This window comes from Electrophorus electricus, chromosome 16 (assembly GCF_013358815.1).
Source record: "Electrophorus electricus isolate fEleEle1 chromosome 16, fEleEle1.pri, whole genome shotgun sequence".
In the NCBI taxonomy this organism is placed as follows: Eukaryota; Metazoa; Chordata; class Actinopteri; order Gymnotiformes; family Gymnotidae; genus Electrophorus; species Electrophorus electricus.
In genome coordinates this window covers 15,889,579-15,903,730 of record NC_049550.1, presented here as the reverse complement: position 1 = coordinate 15,903,730, position 14,152 = coordinate 15,889,579, and the positions used below count along the sequence as shown (strand labels likewise).

Sequence of the window (14,152 nt, the reverse complement as noted above, 5' to 3'; positions counted from 1 at the left end):
AATAGTTGTTCCTTTTTCATATCACTCCCAAGTACTGTCTCTAGCTCACGATCATCCCCTCTCTGGCCATATAGGAGTCAAAAAGAACATTGAGCATATCTTAAAATATTTCTTCTGGACATCAGTTAGAACTGATGTAGTAAAGTTCTGTGGTACCTGCCATACATGTCAATTAGTTGGGAAAAATAATCAGGTTGTTCCATCCGCTCCACTGTGTCCCATCCCAGCTGTTGGTGAATCGTTTGAAAGAGTTTTAGTTGATTGTGTTGGACCCTTGCCAAAGACATGCTCAGGGAATCGCTATCTTTTTACCTTGATGTGTGCTGTTACGAGATATCCTGAAGCTATTCCCCTTCATTCCCTAAAGTCATAAGTTGTGATCAAAGCACTGATTAAGTTCTGTACCACATTTGGCATACCCAAATGTATCCAGTCCGACCGATGCACAAATTTTATGTCTTATCTATTTACCCAGGTTACCCATGAGCTCAACATACAACATCAAGTATCCAGAGCCTATCACCCAGAATCTCAGGGTGCTTTGGAACGGATCCATCAAACCTTTAAGAATATGCTGAGGATGTATTGTTTGGAATCTGATAAAGATTGGGATGAGGGAGTCCCACTTTTGTTATTTGCCATCTGTGACACTGTGAATGAGTCCCTTGGTTAGGGTTAGGGTTAGGCAAAACTGCCATATGAATAAACATGCAAACATTCAATGAACTAAACACATACACAAATAATTGAAAGACCGGCAAAAATACAGGGCACAAGACATGGTTTAAATACACGAACTTAACGAGGGACAGGTTTGGAAAATCAAACGAGGGGCGGAGAAAATGAAACTAAGGCATGGAACCAGGGAGTGCAGGAAAACAGAAGACAGGGAAATCATGACAACAGGGATGCCAGGAGGGTGGTCATTCATGACACATGGGTACCACTGACTATTTGAACGTTCACGCTGCTACCACAGACCATGACAACATTTGCAGTGCTACAACAGACTATGAGAACATTCACGCTGTTACCACAGACTATGAGAAACTTTTCACTGCTATGAGATTTTATAGCTTCCTCCCAGCACCAGCTGTTATACATTATATATTATTTCTGTTATACACATACATCAAAAAACCTTTAGCCATAAATGAAGTAGCTGGCGTGTTCTTCATCATATGTTGGTGCAGATAGTTGTTTGTGCTGCACAGTTGTGTTTCTGCTGTGCATCAGATGGGCCTGATGTATGGCTGGACAATGTTTTGAGATCTCTGTGGTACGCACAAGTGAAAGGAAATCAGGTCTCTCCCCCAAGAGATTCTGCACCCAGAGATTCCACCTCCCTCTACAACTTCAGTCAACTGCAGTGAACACATGAGAGACATACATGCACAAAAAAAACAAAAAAAAACCCCAACAAAAAACAAAAAAAAACATTACTTTCATAAAAGGTCAGGGAATCTTAAATTTATTCATGCAAATCTTAAAATAATCTTCAAACAATCATGTTTAATTATATCGGTATGAGGTAAGGAAATACATTTTAAAATTTCTACAACCGAAACAGCAATATGGCAAATCCTCAAAATTAGATATTTGTGTTATTAAAATTAAATATTTGTGTTATTCCAAAGTCCTGACTGAAAACTGTGGAATTTTACATCATGACCCAGAGCCAGGCAATAAAATATGGTTGTGACACCTTCAGCCATTTCACCCAACAATCTCTCTCTTTCCCTCTCCATCTCTCTCACCCCCCTCCCACACACACACATTTTTCCTGTAGACTGTGTTTTGTGGTTTATTGCTGTTTATTGCTATGACGATGGTCTCTGTATTGTTTTATCAATGTCTGCAAGAAGAATGAGAGTACAAATGAAAGTGTGCTACAGCAGAAATTAACACACACATACATACCACACCCTGATGCAAACATATAGACACACACACACACACACACACACACACACACACACACACACACACACACACACACAGGCAACCATGCACTTAAATAGTTCAATAATCCTCCTCACATTTCATTCTAGCACATTTTTCCTTAAGTAACTTCATACTAATTTAGGACCTGCCAGTCATTCTGTTTGTCAGTTCTAATGGTATAACCATATAGTTATAGTAATGGTTTATAAACATATAGTTATAATAATGGAGAAACTAATGGATTCTGTATGTAATTGGTGATTTCATGCTGCACTGTATTTTCTTCAGGTCAGTTTCCTTCACATAACTTGTTCACTGTACTATATTTCTTCTGTTGTTTCCTACATTTTATACATGATGTCACCACCTTTCAGCGTACTGCTGAAATAAGAATATTTACTCTTTTAAAAAATATTTTAATCATCTTGAGCAACACTTTAAGAGCTCATCCCAAATTTGTTGTACAGAAAACTCAAATATTTAAAATGTGAACATTTTACAGACATTTTTAAAAGTTTTTATTTTATTTATTATTTTCCCTCATGAGCTGTTCACTATGTGGTTTGTAAGCACAAAGAAAGGTGTTTCCCCATCTAGTGCGGAACAATGAAACTCCTGGATGTTTTGTGCTACTGAGCCACGATGGTGTGGACATCACGTGACCTCAGAGCCCTTTGCACATAATGATGGTTCAATAGAGCCACTGAGGGTTTAGCCCCGCCCACTGCTGCTGCCAATACGGCACAACATTCTAAGCACATTATTTACATTGTAATGCCTTATTTACATCATTTACATCAAATATGGCCATCACAATTCAGATCTAGATACTGAATGACTTCAAGTACAAAGATAAAACACTGGCTCAAACAGAAACAAAGCTGTAACTTTGCACACATTTTAATTAAATCAAATATCCATGATCATGTTGCCAGTCTGATTCAGTTCACCAGTGCTGTCCAGAGTCCTGATCTGTTACATGTCTGATGGTCGGTGTGAAGATTTGCTTTGTTCTGTCATCATATAGAGACATGTGTCCCTCATTTATCCATCTCACACTCTCTTTAACTGATGTTTATAAGACAGGATAATGTTAGAATAGCAACATCTCATGTATGTCCCTTTTAGTGGCATATTAAGTGCCAGGATATGCAGTGATTATTAATAATTGTTATTTGATTAGAATATTTATCAGATTGTTCATAATTGACCCTCATGCTGTGGAAAGTCCACTAGGAAGTCTGGCATGTAAGAAGAGCCGTAAACCTCAGCTGCAGTTATTCAAAAGAAAAGACCCCAAGTGGACACTGCATAAAATTATAGATTGGGAGCTCAGACATCATCTTTGCCTGATCTTCTCAGTCATTCTGACAGTTTTATGTGTTCAGATGTTTGCAGTGACCTACTAGTTTCTCAGGAAGAAATCTACAGTCTTCTTTACTTAACAGTCATGCTCCACTTAGGTGAGCTTTAAGTAGATCAGAAGATTGTCTCTGAAAAAATGTTAAAACCGTAGAAGGTATATGCTTTAAACATAATATATTAACAATGAAAATAAAGCAATCGTCCCTTCACTCGTGAATTATATCATCCACTTTCTCTCTCCTACTCTTCCCCCACTTTCTGGCTCAGAACAGCACAGGCTGGCTGGCCTTATATTCTTGTAAATAATTGATTGGTTGATTGATTGTATGATTCTTATTGTGGCTTCTAGAAGCATTCAAATGATCCAGGCAGAATCCACACAAACATGCTGCTGTTTATCTGCCCCCGTACCACTGACAGTGCTGCAGCTAACAGACAGGGCAGCACACTGGTGACTTGTACTTCCAGCTCTCATCCCCAGCCCCTCCCCCTCTCCCTTACACAGTCTTCATAAAAACATGAAAGAATGCAAGCCTAGACCCATCCTGTGACATGATTAACAGTGGAATATTCACACGAGTCCTCCTTGGAGGTCTCACTGGTCACAGCATCATTAAAATTGTGTGCATTCTTATAAAACTGATGTATAAGTTTGAGCTTCAGCAAACAACCCTTCAGACTGATTTGTATCACACACTGAGGAATCAGAGTATATTTTGGGTAAAAGAGCCATACCGTAAGTGTTCTGATCAGGAGAGTTTGATGGTAGTGGAGCAGTAGCAGAAACAGCATATGAAAAATTACAGGGGTTTGTGGATAAATGGGTGTTGGCATAAACAGTTTGGGAGGAATCACAGGGGTTTGTGGGTAGATTGACAGTAGAGTAGGCTGTAGGAGCTCCAGCATCTGAGACAGAATCACTTCTGGTGTCTTTAATCTCCTCACTGTCACAGACAGAAAGTGGAACCTGAGTGAAGAGAAAAAGAATTTAGCAACAATATATTGTTTTTTTTTTCTTCTGTATATTCCCTCTTATATACACACATATATATCTGAAGCCTTCCGGGAGTAAAAGTAGTCAAAATTGCAGTGAAGTACTCAAGGTTTCCAGAAAAAGGAAGTTTCAGACAGAGATCCTTCATCAGCTGTGCTAGAAAAGCACTTCTGAGGAGGTGATATCAGTTTGTCAGAAAGAGTTGATGTTTAAGTCATACCATTCTTTCCATGCGTTTATAAAACTCTGAGAGTGTAGATAAATTATTTTTTCTTCGAAAAGAGATGAAAACAGTAGAACTACTTGTTCCTCCTGCCTATTTAAACCACAATAAAGTTGTCACCATCCCCAGTTTAAATTCTACAGAACTGGATCTGATACATGCAGTAAAATACAAACGCAGTGGGTGTAAACAAACGGGGCTTCCAAAAACATGGTCACAAAACAGTCACACATCAGCAACAGCTTGAGGGACACACAATACATAAAAGATCAGTGACAAAAACATCAGAGAGGGACCAGAGTCAAAGAACAAAAACAGGTCAGCACACAGGAAAGGCAAAAACAGAGAAAACTCTCAGTACCCATTGAGTAAACCTTGGTGATACTTCACAGAGCATGAACTGACAAAGGCTGATATACACACACACACACACACACACACACACACACACACACACACACACAGAAACAGCAAACATGTGCACATGAATAGCAATCAGGAGGTCTTGAACGAGGAAGTGGGATGTGATTGGTGGGATTACAGGTTCGGCAGGGAGCACCCAGTGCTTTAGAATCAAATTCTCTGGAGAAATCTGTACTATCAAAAGACTTAAAATTTGTACGTACAAAGCCTCCTACTAATGAATGTAAGTCCATTACTGGCATTTAATATTTGGCTATATAATCATATTTTAATAAGGAGTATTTATTAATATCTGCAAAAAGGTTATTGGTAACATACATTTCAATAAAGCAACTAAATAATTAATCTACCAAATGAGTAATACTCTGCACTTAAAAATTTTAATAAACAGAGTGATATTGTTATTAAGTGATATGGGTTTTATAGTTATACAATATTTGGATAGCTGTGGATTTCCTAAGGGAGTCATAGGTAATGCCTTTGCTTGTGATTTACCTGTTCAGAGGTTGGATGCACTGACCAGTAATAGTCTACTGTTGGGTATGGGTGGAGCCAAGAGCAGATTATCTTATATCAGCTCTGGCAGTGTAGTTACTTGCTTACTTTACTTAGCAGTTCACCTACACACTGCTCACTGCTTAGTCAGCCTGTGTATCACTCAAAAGTCATAAAGCACTAACTAGTTATTCTAAGCAAAGGTGCTGAGCCACTATTTGAGTGTAGAAGACACAGATGCTGCAGAGCATGTTTGACTGGGAGGAGATTATGTACAATATGTACCACTGGCAGGTAGTGGAAGTGTCTGATATGGAGAAATGCTGAAGTGCAGAAGAAAGAGCTGGAGGGTGAAGGCAACAGTGGTTCCCGTGGTAATCGAAGCACTAGGGGCTGTGACCCCAAAACTGCGAGACTGGCTCCAACAGATCCCAGGAACAACATCCGAGATCTCGGTCCAGAAGTGTGCAGTCCTGGGAATGGCTAAGATACTATGCAGGACTCTCAAATTTCCAGGCATATAATAGTACATATACAATATTATTTTTTTGTTTGTTTTTAGTTTTTAGTTCAAGCCCCACTCCTGTCAAGTTGGCACTCTTGGGCCCATGAGCAAGGCCCTTAACCCTCAAGTTGTACTCAGTCATAACTGTAAATTGCCTTGGATAAAGCTAAATGTAAATGCTGTCTGTTCTTTCAAGACCATTCAGAGTTTGAACATTAGATGGTGTCAAGAGCAGCAGGTCTGACATGGAGTATAAGTTAGTGCACAAGACAAGCTAATAAGAGATAAACATAAGTTAATCAATGAAATGATAAATGAGTATGGGCAGCAACAGGCTGTCACTGTTAGACACACTGGGGCCTAATAAACCCCATTTCTTACCAATGAAAGTGGAGCAGATGCACACTGTTACATCTAAAAATGGCGATTTCTTTAGTACAAGCAGTTAAATGTCAAAGATATTTAACATAATTAGTGATTATGTGGAATATCTCTCCCTCTCTCTCTCTCTCTCTCTCTCTGTGTTTCCTACCTTTTGATGTCTTCTTCTTTTTCTTTATTTTTTGCAGCATTATTACACACACCAGAAGAATGATTGTCATTATGACCAAAACCACAAATAAAATAATGAAGGATCCTAGTAAAGCATTAGAGAGGAGAGCACAGATCTCAGTCTCTGGTAGAACAACAGGGGCCACATATACTACATAGAATTTATATGAAATCATATGTGCATGCAATACTGCTATTTCTGCTAGTTTGTCCTTAGAGAAAATAGAACTGATCTGATTCAGTGTAACTACATGTCACATTTTGCGGTCATAGCAAGTCAGAATCTTCTCTAATTCCACAACACAAAATAGCAGGTATATATGGTCTGGAAGCCTTTCACATACATTGTGGGTACAGGCCTTTATAGATACAAGTTCAAGTTCAAGAGGTTTTATCGTCATGTCAGCTATATACAAGTACACAACAAAAATGAGACAATGTCCCTCCAGGACCATGGAGCAACATAAAAACAACAGTGCAACAGACAACATGCTACACAAGTGCAAACAGTCCAATATTGTGCAAAATGTCATTAAATAAACATTAAATAAACAATAATAAATACAGAACAGGACAAATACAAAATACATTTATGAACTTGAAAAAATCATGCTTTTTATGTTGAACATTTGTATATTTTGTATTATAAATCCCAACATCACATAACTGCCTCAGTTAATCATCATCATCATCATCATCATCATCATCATCATCATCATCATCATCATAATTGTCCTTATCTGCTCATCACTCACCCACTTTAACCACTAACAGAAACTCTGTGTAGTGATCACGCACTTTCTGCTGTGTCGCACACCAGTATTTTCCTCCATCCTCTGATCTCAGATCAGTGATGGTGACAGTGAAGACTCTGGCTGCTGTGTCATCATTCAGAGAGAATCTCTCATCTTTAGCAGTTTTAGAATCAACAGGGATGTTTTTAGTCTGGAAAGTATAACATTCTCCTCTGCAGAGGTACTTCAAGTGGGTTTCATATCCAGACTTATAGGGGCATCTGATCTGAACTGAACGGCCCTTGTATCCAGTTACTGTAGTTACAGCAGCAGTTCCAGCTGTAAAATAAATCATTGTGTTAGTAATGTACAGTACATGCAGAAGATCCACTGTTATGACTATTCACTTCACTACCAAGTCCCTCTCTGTGTGGCAGGTAAACTAATAATGTGCTGAACCTGTCTGATGATAAAGTGAGCAGTAAATGGACAACTCACCTGGGAATAGACTGGACAAGACGAGTATAAGTGTCCACATGTTGAACTGGGTGGTGAGAGTTCTGTGAGAACTGTCTCATAGTCTGACACTTCCCCCTTCAGTTCTCATCACTGCTTAAAGTGGTGTGTGTAACCAATCACCGCCTCTATTCTCTCTCATTTTTTCAGAGCTCTTCTCTCTGTCTTTGGATTTCTCATTTTGTTCTCTTTTCTCTCTTTCTATCTTTCTTTCAGAGTGTGACTGAACTGAGTTCACTGAGAGTGTGACGTAGTCCAAGATCAGGTGTAGTATATATCTGGAGAGCCATCACCTAAGTCCTAATGTGACCTCACACACAGTGGTGAACACACTGATGTTAAACAATGATGTGAAGGAAGTCTTGGACATGTTTTGTCCAGGTGTTTTATAAACAATATGCATGTTCAGAAAAACAAAAAACCCACAGTGAGCTCCTGCCACTTCCTTTTTCTTTTTCTCAGACTCATTTCTAAACCTCCCTGCACCTTTTCCTGTGTGTGTCATTATTTCAATATCAACCGTTTCAATATATAACAGCCAGAACTAATACTTTACATTAAATCACAGGCAGCAACTGTATTGTCTGTGCCTGTGCTGCTATGTCAAACATTGAGTTCTCAGAGGCTGTCACAATTGCTGCAACTTCTCCATTACTGCAACTTCTCTATTTGTAGGTTGGTTTGTTTGTTTCCATGTAGATTAAAAGTTTCATGTTTTATTTGCATCACAACGAGCTGCAAAGTTCTTGCATAAAACCTCCAACTCCAGGCTCATCTTGTTCAGGTTAAAAGCGCTAGGTGGGAACATTTTATTTTCAACTTTATTTTGCATTTTAAACATTTTGCTCTGTATTTCATGTTGATCTAATAAGTAGAGCAACCAGAACAAATACTGCACATTAGACCAACACAGCAACTGCATTGTCCGTATCTGTGTTGTTATGTCATACACTGAGTTCTCAGATGCTTTCACAGTTGCTGTGCAACTTCTCTAAAACAGCCTGCAGTAATGATGCACTCAGCTTATTTACTTGTTTATCTCCACTGAGGTTAAAAAGTCTCATGTTTTTTTTTGACACATTGTCACAAATAAGGAGCTGTACAGTTATCGGTAGCTGGTTCCACAGTTGTATGCTCTGCTGTTCTTGTGGTAAGAAGGTTTTCTGCACACTGGCATTGCTAAATTGGGTCCTCTGTCGGGTCCCCTCTGACCTGTATCAATTTTACCCAGTAGAGTTTAATGTATCCAAACTTCAAACTTTCACTGATCTGACACATTTATATAGTACCTTTCTCAAACCCAAGGACTCTTTACAGACAGGAACCAGCTTTGTACAATCAAATCACTCACATACCTATGAAAAACAGGAGCCAATTTATGCAAAGCTTACTCTCAATCAGAAACCACAGTCCCCTGGGGGACTGTACCCCCTAGGGGAAGGGGAGGAGGTTAAGATATTCCCACTTAGTCAAAGGTCCATGCTACAGTACAGCATACCAGTACTGCCATCTAGAGTTCAGTGAGCATCACTGCAGCTGCAGTACGAGTATGTCTACACATTTCATCTCTGAGTACAACAGGCTTGTCAGCATAGACTGTATACCCTAATAATGTATCATGTGTTTCTGGGGAAAAATAACACAGTAAAATGAGGTTTTACTTGTGTGTTTTTTCCTCAGTTACTCCACGTCTGAATGGTGTGAGCACAATGAATGATTCAGTGTTTACTCTTCCTGTCGTCTGTCTGTCATGATTGGCCCCTTCCTACCATCTACCTCCATCGTCTTTTTTCATTGTTTCATTTTCTCCATTCCTGTTCCGGTCCTTGTTTTGGTTTTTGCTGTCTCATTTAAGTCACCTGTTTCTTGTGAGTTCTCACTTCTACTTGTGTATATATACCCTGTGTTTTTTCCAGTCTTGTTGCTGGTCTTTGTTAATTTATTCCTTGTATGTGGTTTCTCTACCTGTGGTAACTGTATTTCTAGCCTGTTATGTGTTCGCTTGTTTAGTTCACACTGCTGCTTGTGTACTATGTATGCCTGGGCTCTCTGTGTTGTCTGACCTTGGAGTGTGATATTGACCTTCATCTTGCATTTGCCCCTACTAAATTTCACTCTCTTCAGCAAATGCATCTGCCTCCCTAGCACTCCATGTTACACTGTCAGTTTTTCTGTCTAATCATCACTGTCAGGTTTCGTCTCTCTCTATGTACGCTTTTCTCTGTCTGCTTCTCAGTCTTTATATTTCTAACACTCTTTTTGTATTTTTGACTGTGACTTTTCTAACTTTTGTAGTCTGGCGATAGTTTGAACTTACCCTGCAGTCAGAATGTAGCAGCCACCTAATTTCTAATGAATAAAATGTACATGAGTCAAGCTCCTACAGATCTGTAACACATTTGAATCCACTCAAGTTATCGAGAGAGGAAATTTTAAGTTATTTATTTTTTACTAATGTTCAGAAATCACCTGACTGAACTTACCTTGCCCAGTAAACTCCTGTAAATTCCTGTTTTTATAGAATGTTTTTTTTTACCTATATTCAAGCATTTACTCAGATGATAAATAATAACAATTTGATCTAATTTATAACATTGATGCCACAGTAATGCATAGTATGTGAGGAAATGGAAGTAGTAATCTTATTCATTCATAATTTATATTATTATAATTTATCAGAAAATGTATTTACAATAAAATATTGTTCATATGGATTCATTATTCATATTCAAATGGATATACGTATATTAATCCAGTTGAATAAATAATGTCAGAAGGCTTGACTCATACAATTATAAACTGAGAGCATACAAGATCATAGGTAGTGATCAAAGAAAAAACTTTTGTGATGTAGAATTTTATTTTATTTTATTTTATTTTATTTATTAGCCATGGTGTGGAAATATTTTAGTTTATCATCAATTGTATTGAAGTGATTTATGCACATGTGTGATGGTGGCTACGTTAAATGTCAGTGAAGTCCTTTGTGCCTGAAATGCAGAACCAGATTTTCTGCTCATTGTATTTTACTTTACGGTTGTTAAATTATATTAATAAACCTGTAGTTTGCCCTGACACAGTGATGTTGTTTTTTAAAAGGCCTAAAGTGGTACCTGTTACAACAGACTCCCTTGTAAATATGCTCTGGTCAGTTCAGCAGGAGTAGGGTGTGGCTGCCATTTGCGCTGAACTGGGTGTGTCTGTCTGTGATTTTGGAATAACTAAGGACTGAGGGAAGTGTTTTGTATTATACAGAGTTTTAAATATACAGTCACCTTCTCCTATTTTCCCTCACTTTGTCATTTTTCTTTAATTCAGAAGCAAACACACACAGACACACACACACACACACACACACACACACACAGACACACACACACACACACACACACACACACATATATATGCGCATGCACACACATACACATACAGTAGGCATACGTTTCACATAATTTCTTGTTACAGTCTGTCCTAGACACCCTGTTATTAGATCCACTGGGACAATTTCTTGTAGCTGTTAAAAGGTTTTTTACAAATGAAAACCTTTAATATATCAGAAAGCATATTAATATAAAAAGCATATTATTTCCACCAGATGACACTGTTTCCTCCTGAACTCATCAGGTAAATTCCACTGCCACAAAAACAGAACAAACAGAATAACATTTACATACATGATACATGTATATTATTATATTATTACTGAGAGTCCTGTGTGCAGAAACAGCTCACTGGCAAACGTTCCTTTGAGAGTTTTAAACAGTGCAGTGCTGCCAGCTCCACAAGTTGAGTAAGGAGATCTGAATACCTACAAATATTTACACTTCTCCTCCTCACACTTACCCTGAGTGTTGTCTTCTCCCCACACTTACTCTGAGTGTCTTTTCCTCACACTTTCCTACACTGCCAGCCTCCATGGACCCACTGCAGTTTGCATACCGCCACATCAGCTCCACTGATGATGCAATTGTACATCTGCTCCACAACACACTGACCCACTTGGACAAATGGAGGGGTAATTATGTTAAAATGCTGTTTGTAGACTACAGTTCAGCATTTAACACCATCATCCCCTCCCTACTCACTACTAAGTTGGAGGATCTAGGACTGCATACATCCCTGTGTGACTGGATCTCCAACTTCCTAACAGACAGACCACAATCAGTACGGGTGGGCAACTGTGTCTCATCCACCCTCACCCTCAGCACTGGAGCTCCTCAGGGTTGTGTCCTAAGCCCCCTGCTCTACTCACTGTACACCTACAACTGCACAGCCACTTCCAGCTCCACCATCATTGTCAAGATGCTAACGACACAGTTGTCATGGGTCTGATCTCGGACAATAACGAGAAGGCCTACCTGGAGGAGATTAAACACCTGGAAAAGTGGTGCCAGGAAAATAATCTCCTCCTAAATATCAGCAAGACAAAGGTGATCGTGGATTGCAGCAAGAAGCAGGAGCGGCACTACCAACCTGTGAGGATCAGTGGAACCACGGTGGAGAGAGTAGATAATTTCAGGTACCTTGGTGTTCACATCTCGCAGGACCTGTCCTGGTCCCGTCACACCAACTCCCTGGCAAAGAAGGCTCGTCAGCATCTTTACCACCTCAGACGCCTAAAAGACTTCAGACTGCCCTCCAAGGTACTGCGGAACTTCTACACCTGCACTATCGAGAGCATCCTCATGGGGAACATCACAGTCTGGTATGGGAACGGCACCAAGTAGGACAGACAAGCACTCCAAAGAGTGGTGCATTTAGCAGAGCGCATCACTCATATGGAACTTCCTGACCTGTAGAGCATTTATTACAAGCAGCGCCAGACCAAGGCCAGGAGGATTGTGAAGGACCCCACCCATCCCAACAATAGGCTCTTCTCTCTGTTGAGGTCAGGGAAGCGGTTTCGCTCCCTGATGACCAAGACAGAGAGACTGAAGAGGAGCTTCTTCCCACAGGGCATTTGGACACTGAATCAGGGAAACTCCTCAACTGTGGGGACCACCACTACCATGTAACTGTAAATATTCAATTGTAAGCTGGAATTGTACATTGTGTACATACATTTATACATATCCATATATAGATTGTACATTGTGTATATAAACATATTATACATATATTGTACATATATTGTACATATATATATATATATATATATATATATATATATATATAGTTAGATAGATAGATAGATAGATAGATAGATAGATAGATAGATAGATAGATAGATAGATAGATAGATAGATAGATAGATAGATAGATAGATAGATAGATAGATAGATATTTCCCTATACACCCCTGTTGTTTTGGGTTTTTTTTTCCCACAGTTTGGACAGAGCACTCTCAAACCATTTCACTGCGAGTTATACTGTTTATGACAAGTTATACTGTGTATGACTTGAACACTTTCCCTGAGTGTTGTCTTTTCCTCACACTTACTCTGAGTGTCTTCTTTGCTTCAAACTTAGTCTGTGTGTTTTCTCCTCACACTTACTCCATGTGTCTTCTCCTCCTCACACTTACTCTGAGTGTCGTCTTCTCACGATTACTCTGTGGCTTACACCTCCCCAAGTCAGCTGTGCATAGACTGTTATGATAGATATGCAGTTTCTAAGGGAAGAGTTTTTCCTGAGTTCTCAACTGTTTGCAGCCTTTAAATGGATGATTAAATGAGCCGTTGTTCAGTCTTATGTGTTGCTCTGTTGATGACTGTGGACAGACTGGGTTTTTTGGTTACACTTAGAAGGTCATGTTGGAGTAAATCATAGAGTCCTCAGCTTCATTAGAGATCAGTGGGTGGGTTGTGCTTTGCTGAGACACGTTTACAGTTAAATTTACAGTTACAGTTAATAGGTTATAGATGGGGTTTCTCTCACACCCATACACACACATCCTACATGAACTTCTGTTATTCTGAGAATGTCATGTACACTTGCAGGAACCCAGACATCCAGAGACAGAACTCAAGAAATAACGATGTAACAACTAATAACATAATTACAGAAATAATGGTCAGTGTTGTGCAGAAATACTGGTTGCTGGGTCCTATAAAGTCTTCAGCATGGCTACAGTAATAACGGCAGTGTTCTCATTTAGGCCTCTCTCAGTTCCTCAGTTAAATGGGCTTCATTACGATGGTGCATTCCAAAGTCAGGGAATTGAAAACTACTACTGCATTACCCCTACGGTTCCACTGACTTGATTTTTAACTATCTAGAAGATATCAAGTCCTGAATGGGTAATCATTTCTTGTCCTATCAGTTAAGGTCAAACACTATATCAAGAACCAAGGTGTCAAATTTGGCTATGATGTAAGCTTTAAATGCCATATTGTCCCCAGAACAGTGTTCATTTTTGTAATGTAGCCTCACAACAACTGATAGTGAAAATCTCCATGCATT

The 14,152-nt window shown here is 39.2% G+C and overlaps 1 protein-coding gene across 2 annotated transcripts; it reads right to left on the bottom strand.

The window, feature by feature from the left end:
* Nucleotides 1-3,815: 3,815 nt before the first annotated feature.
* Nucleotides 3,816-7,821, bottom strand: LOC118242608 (CMRF35-like molecule 5). 2 transcript variants are annotated; one of them, XM_035534581.1, is made up of 3 exons: nucleotides 7,734-7,821; nucleotides 7,300-7,574; nucleotides 3,816-4,276 (listed from the first exon to the last, which is right to left on the bottom strand). In XM_035534581.1, exons 1-3 carry the CDS (start codon nucleotides 7,771-7,773, stop codon nucleotides 3,941-3,943), a joined length of 651 nt encoding a protein of 216 aa, XP_035390474.1. In that variant the 5' UTR covers nucleotides 7,774-7,821; the 3' UTR covers nucleotides 3,816-3,940. The 2 variants fall into 2 exon arrangements, with proteins under 2 accessions (XP_035390474.1, XP_035390475.1); XM_035534582.1 differs by having other exon boundaries at nucleotides 4,189-4,276; nucleotides 7,257-7,574.
* Between the last annotated feature and the right edge of the window lie 6,331 nt (nucleotides 7,822-14,152).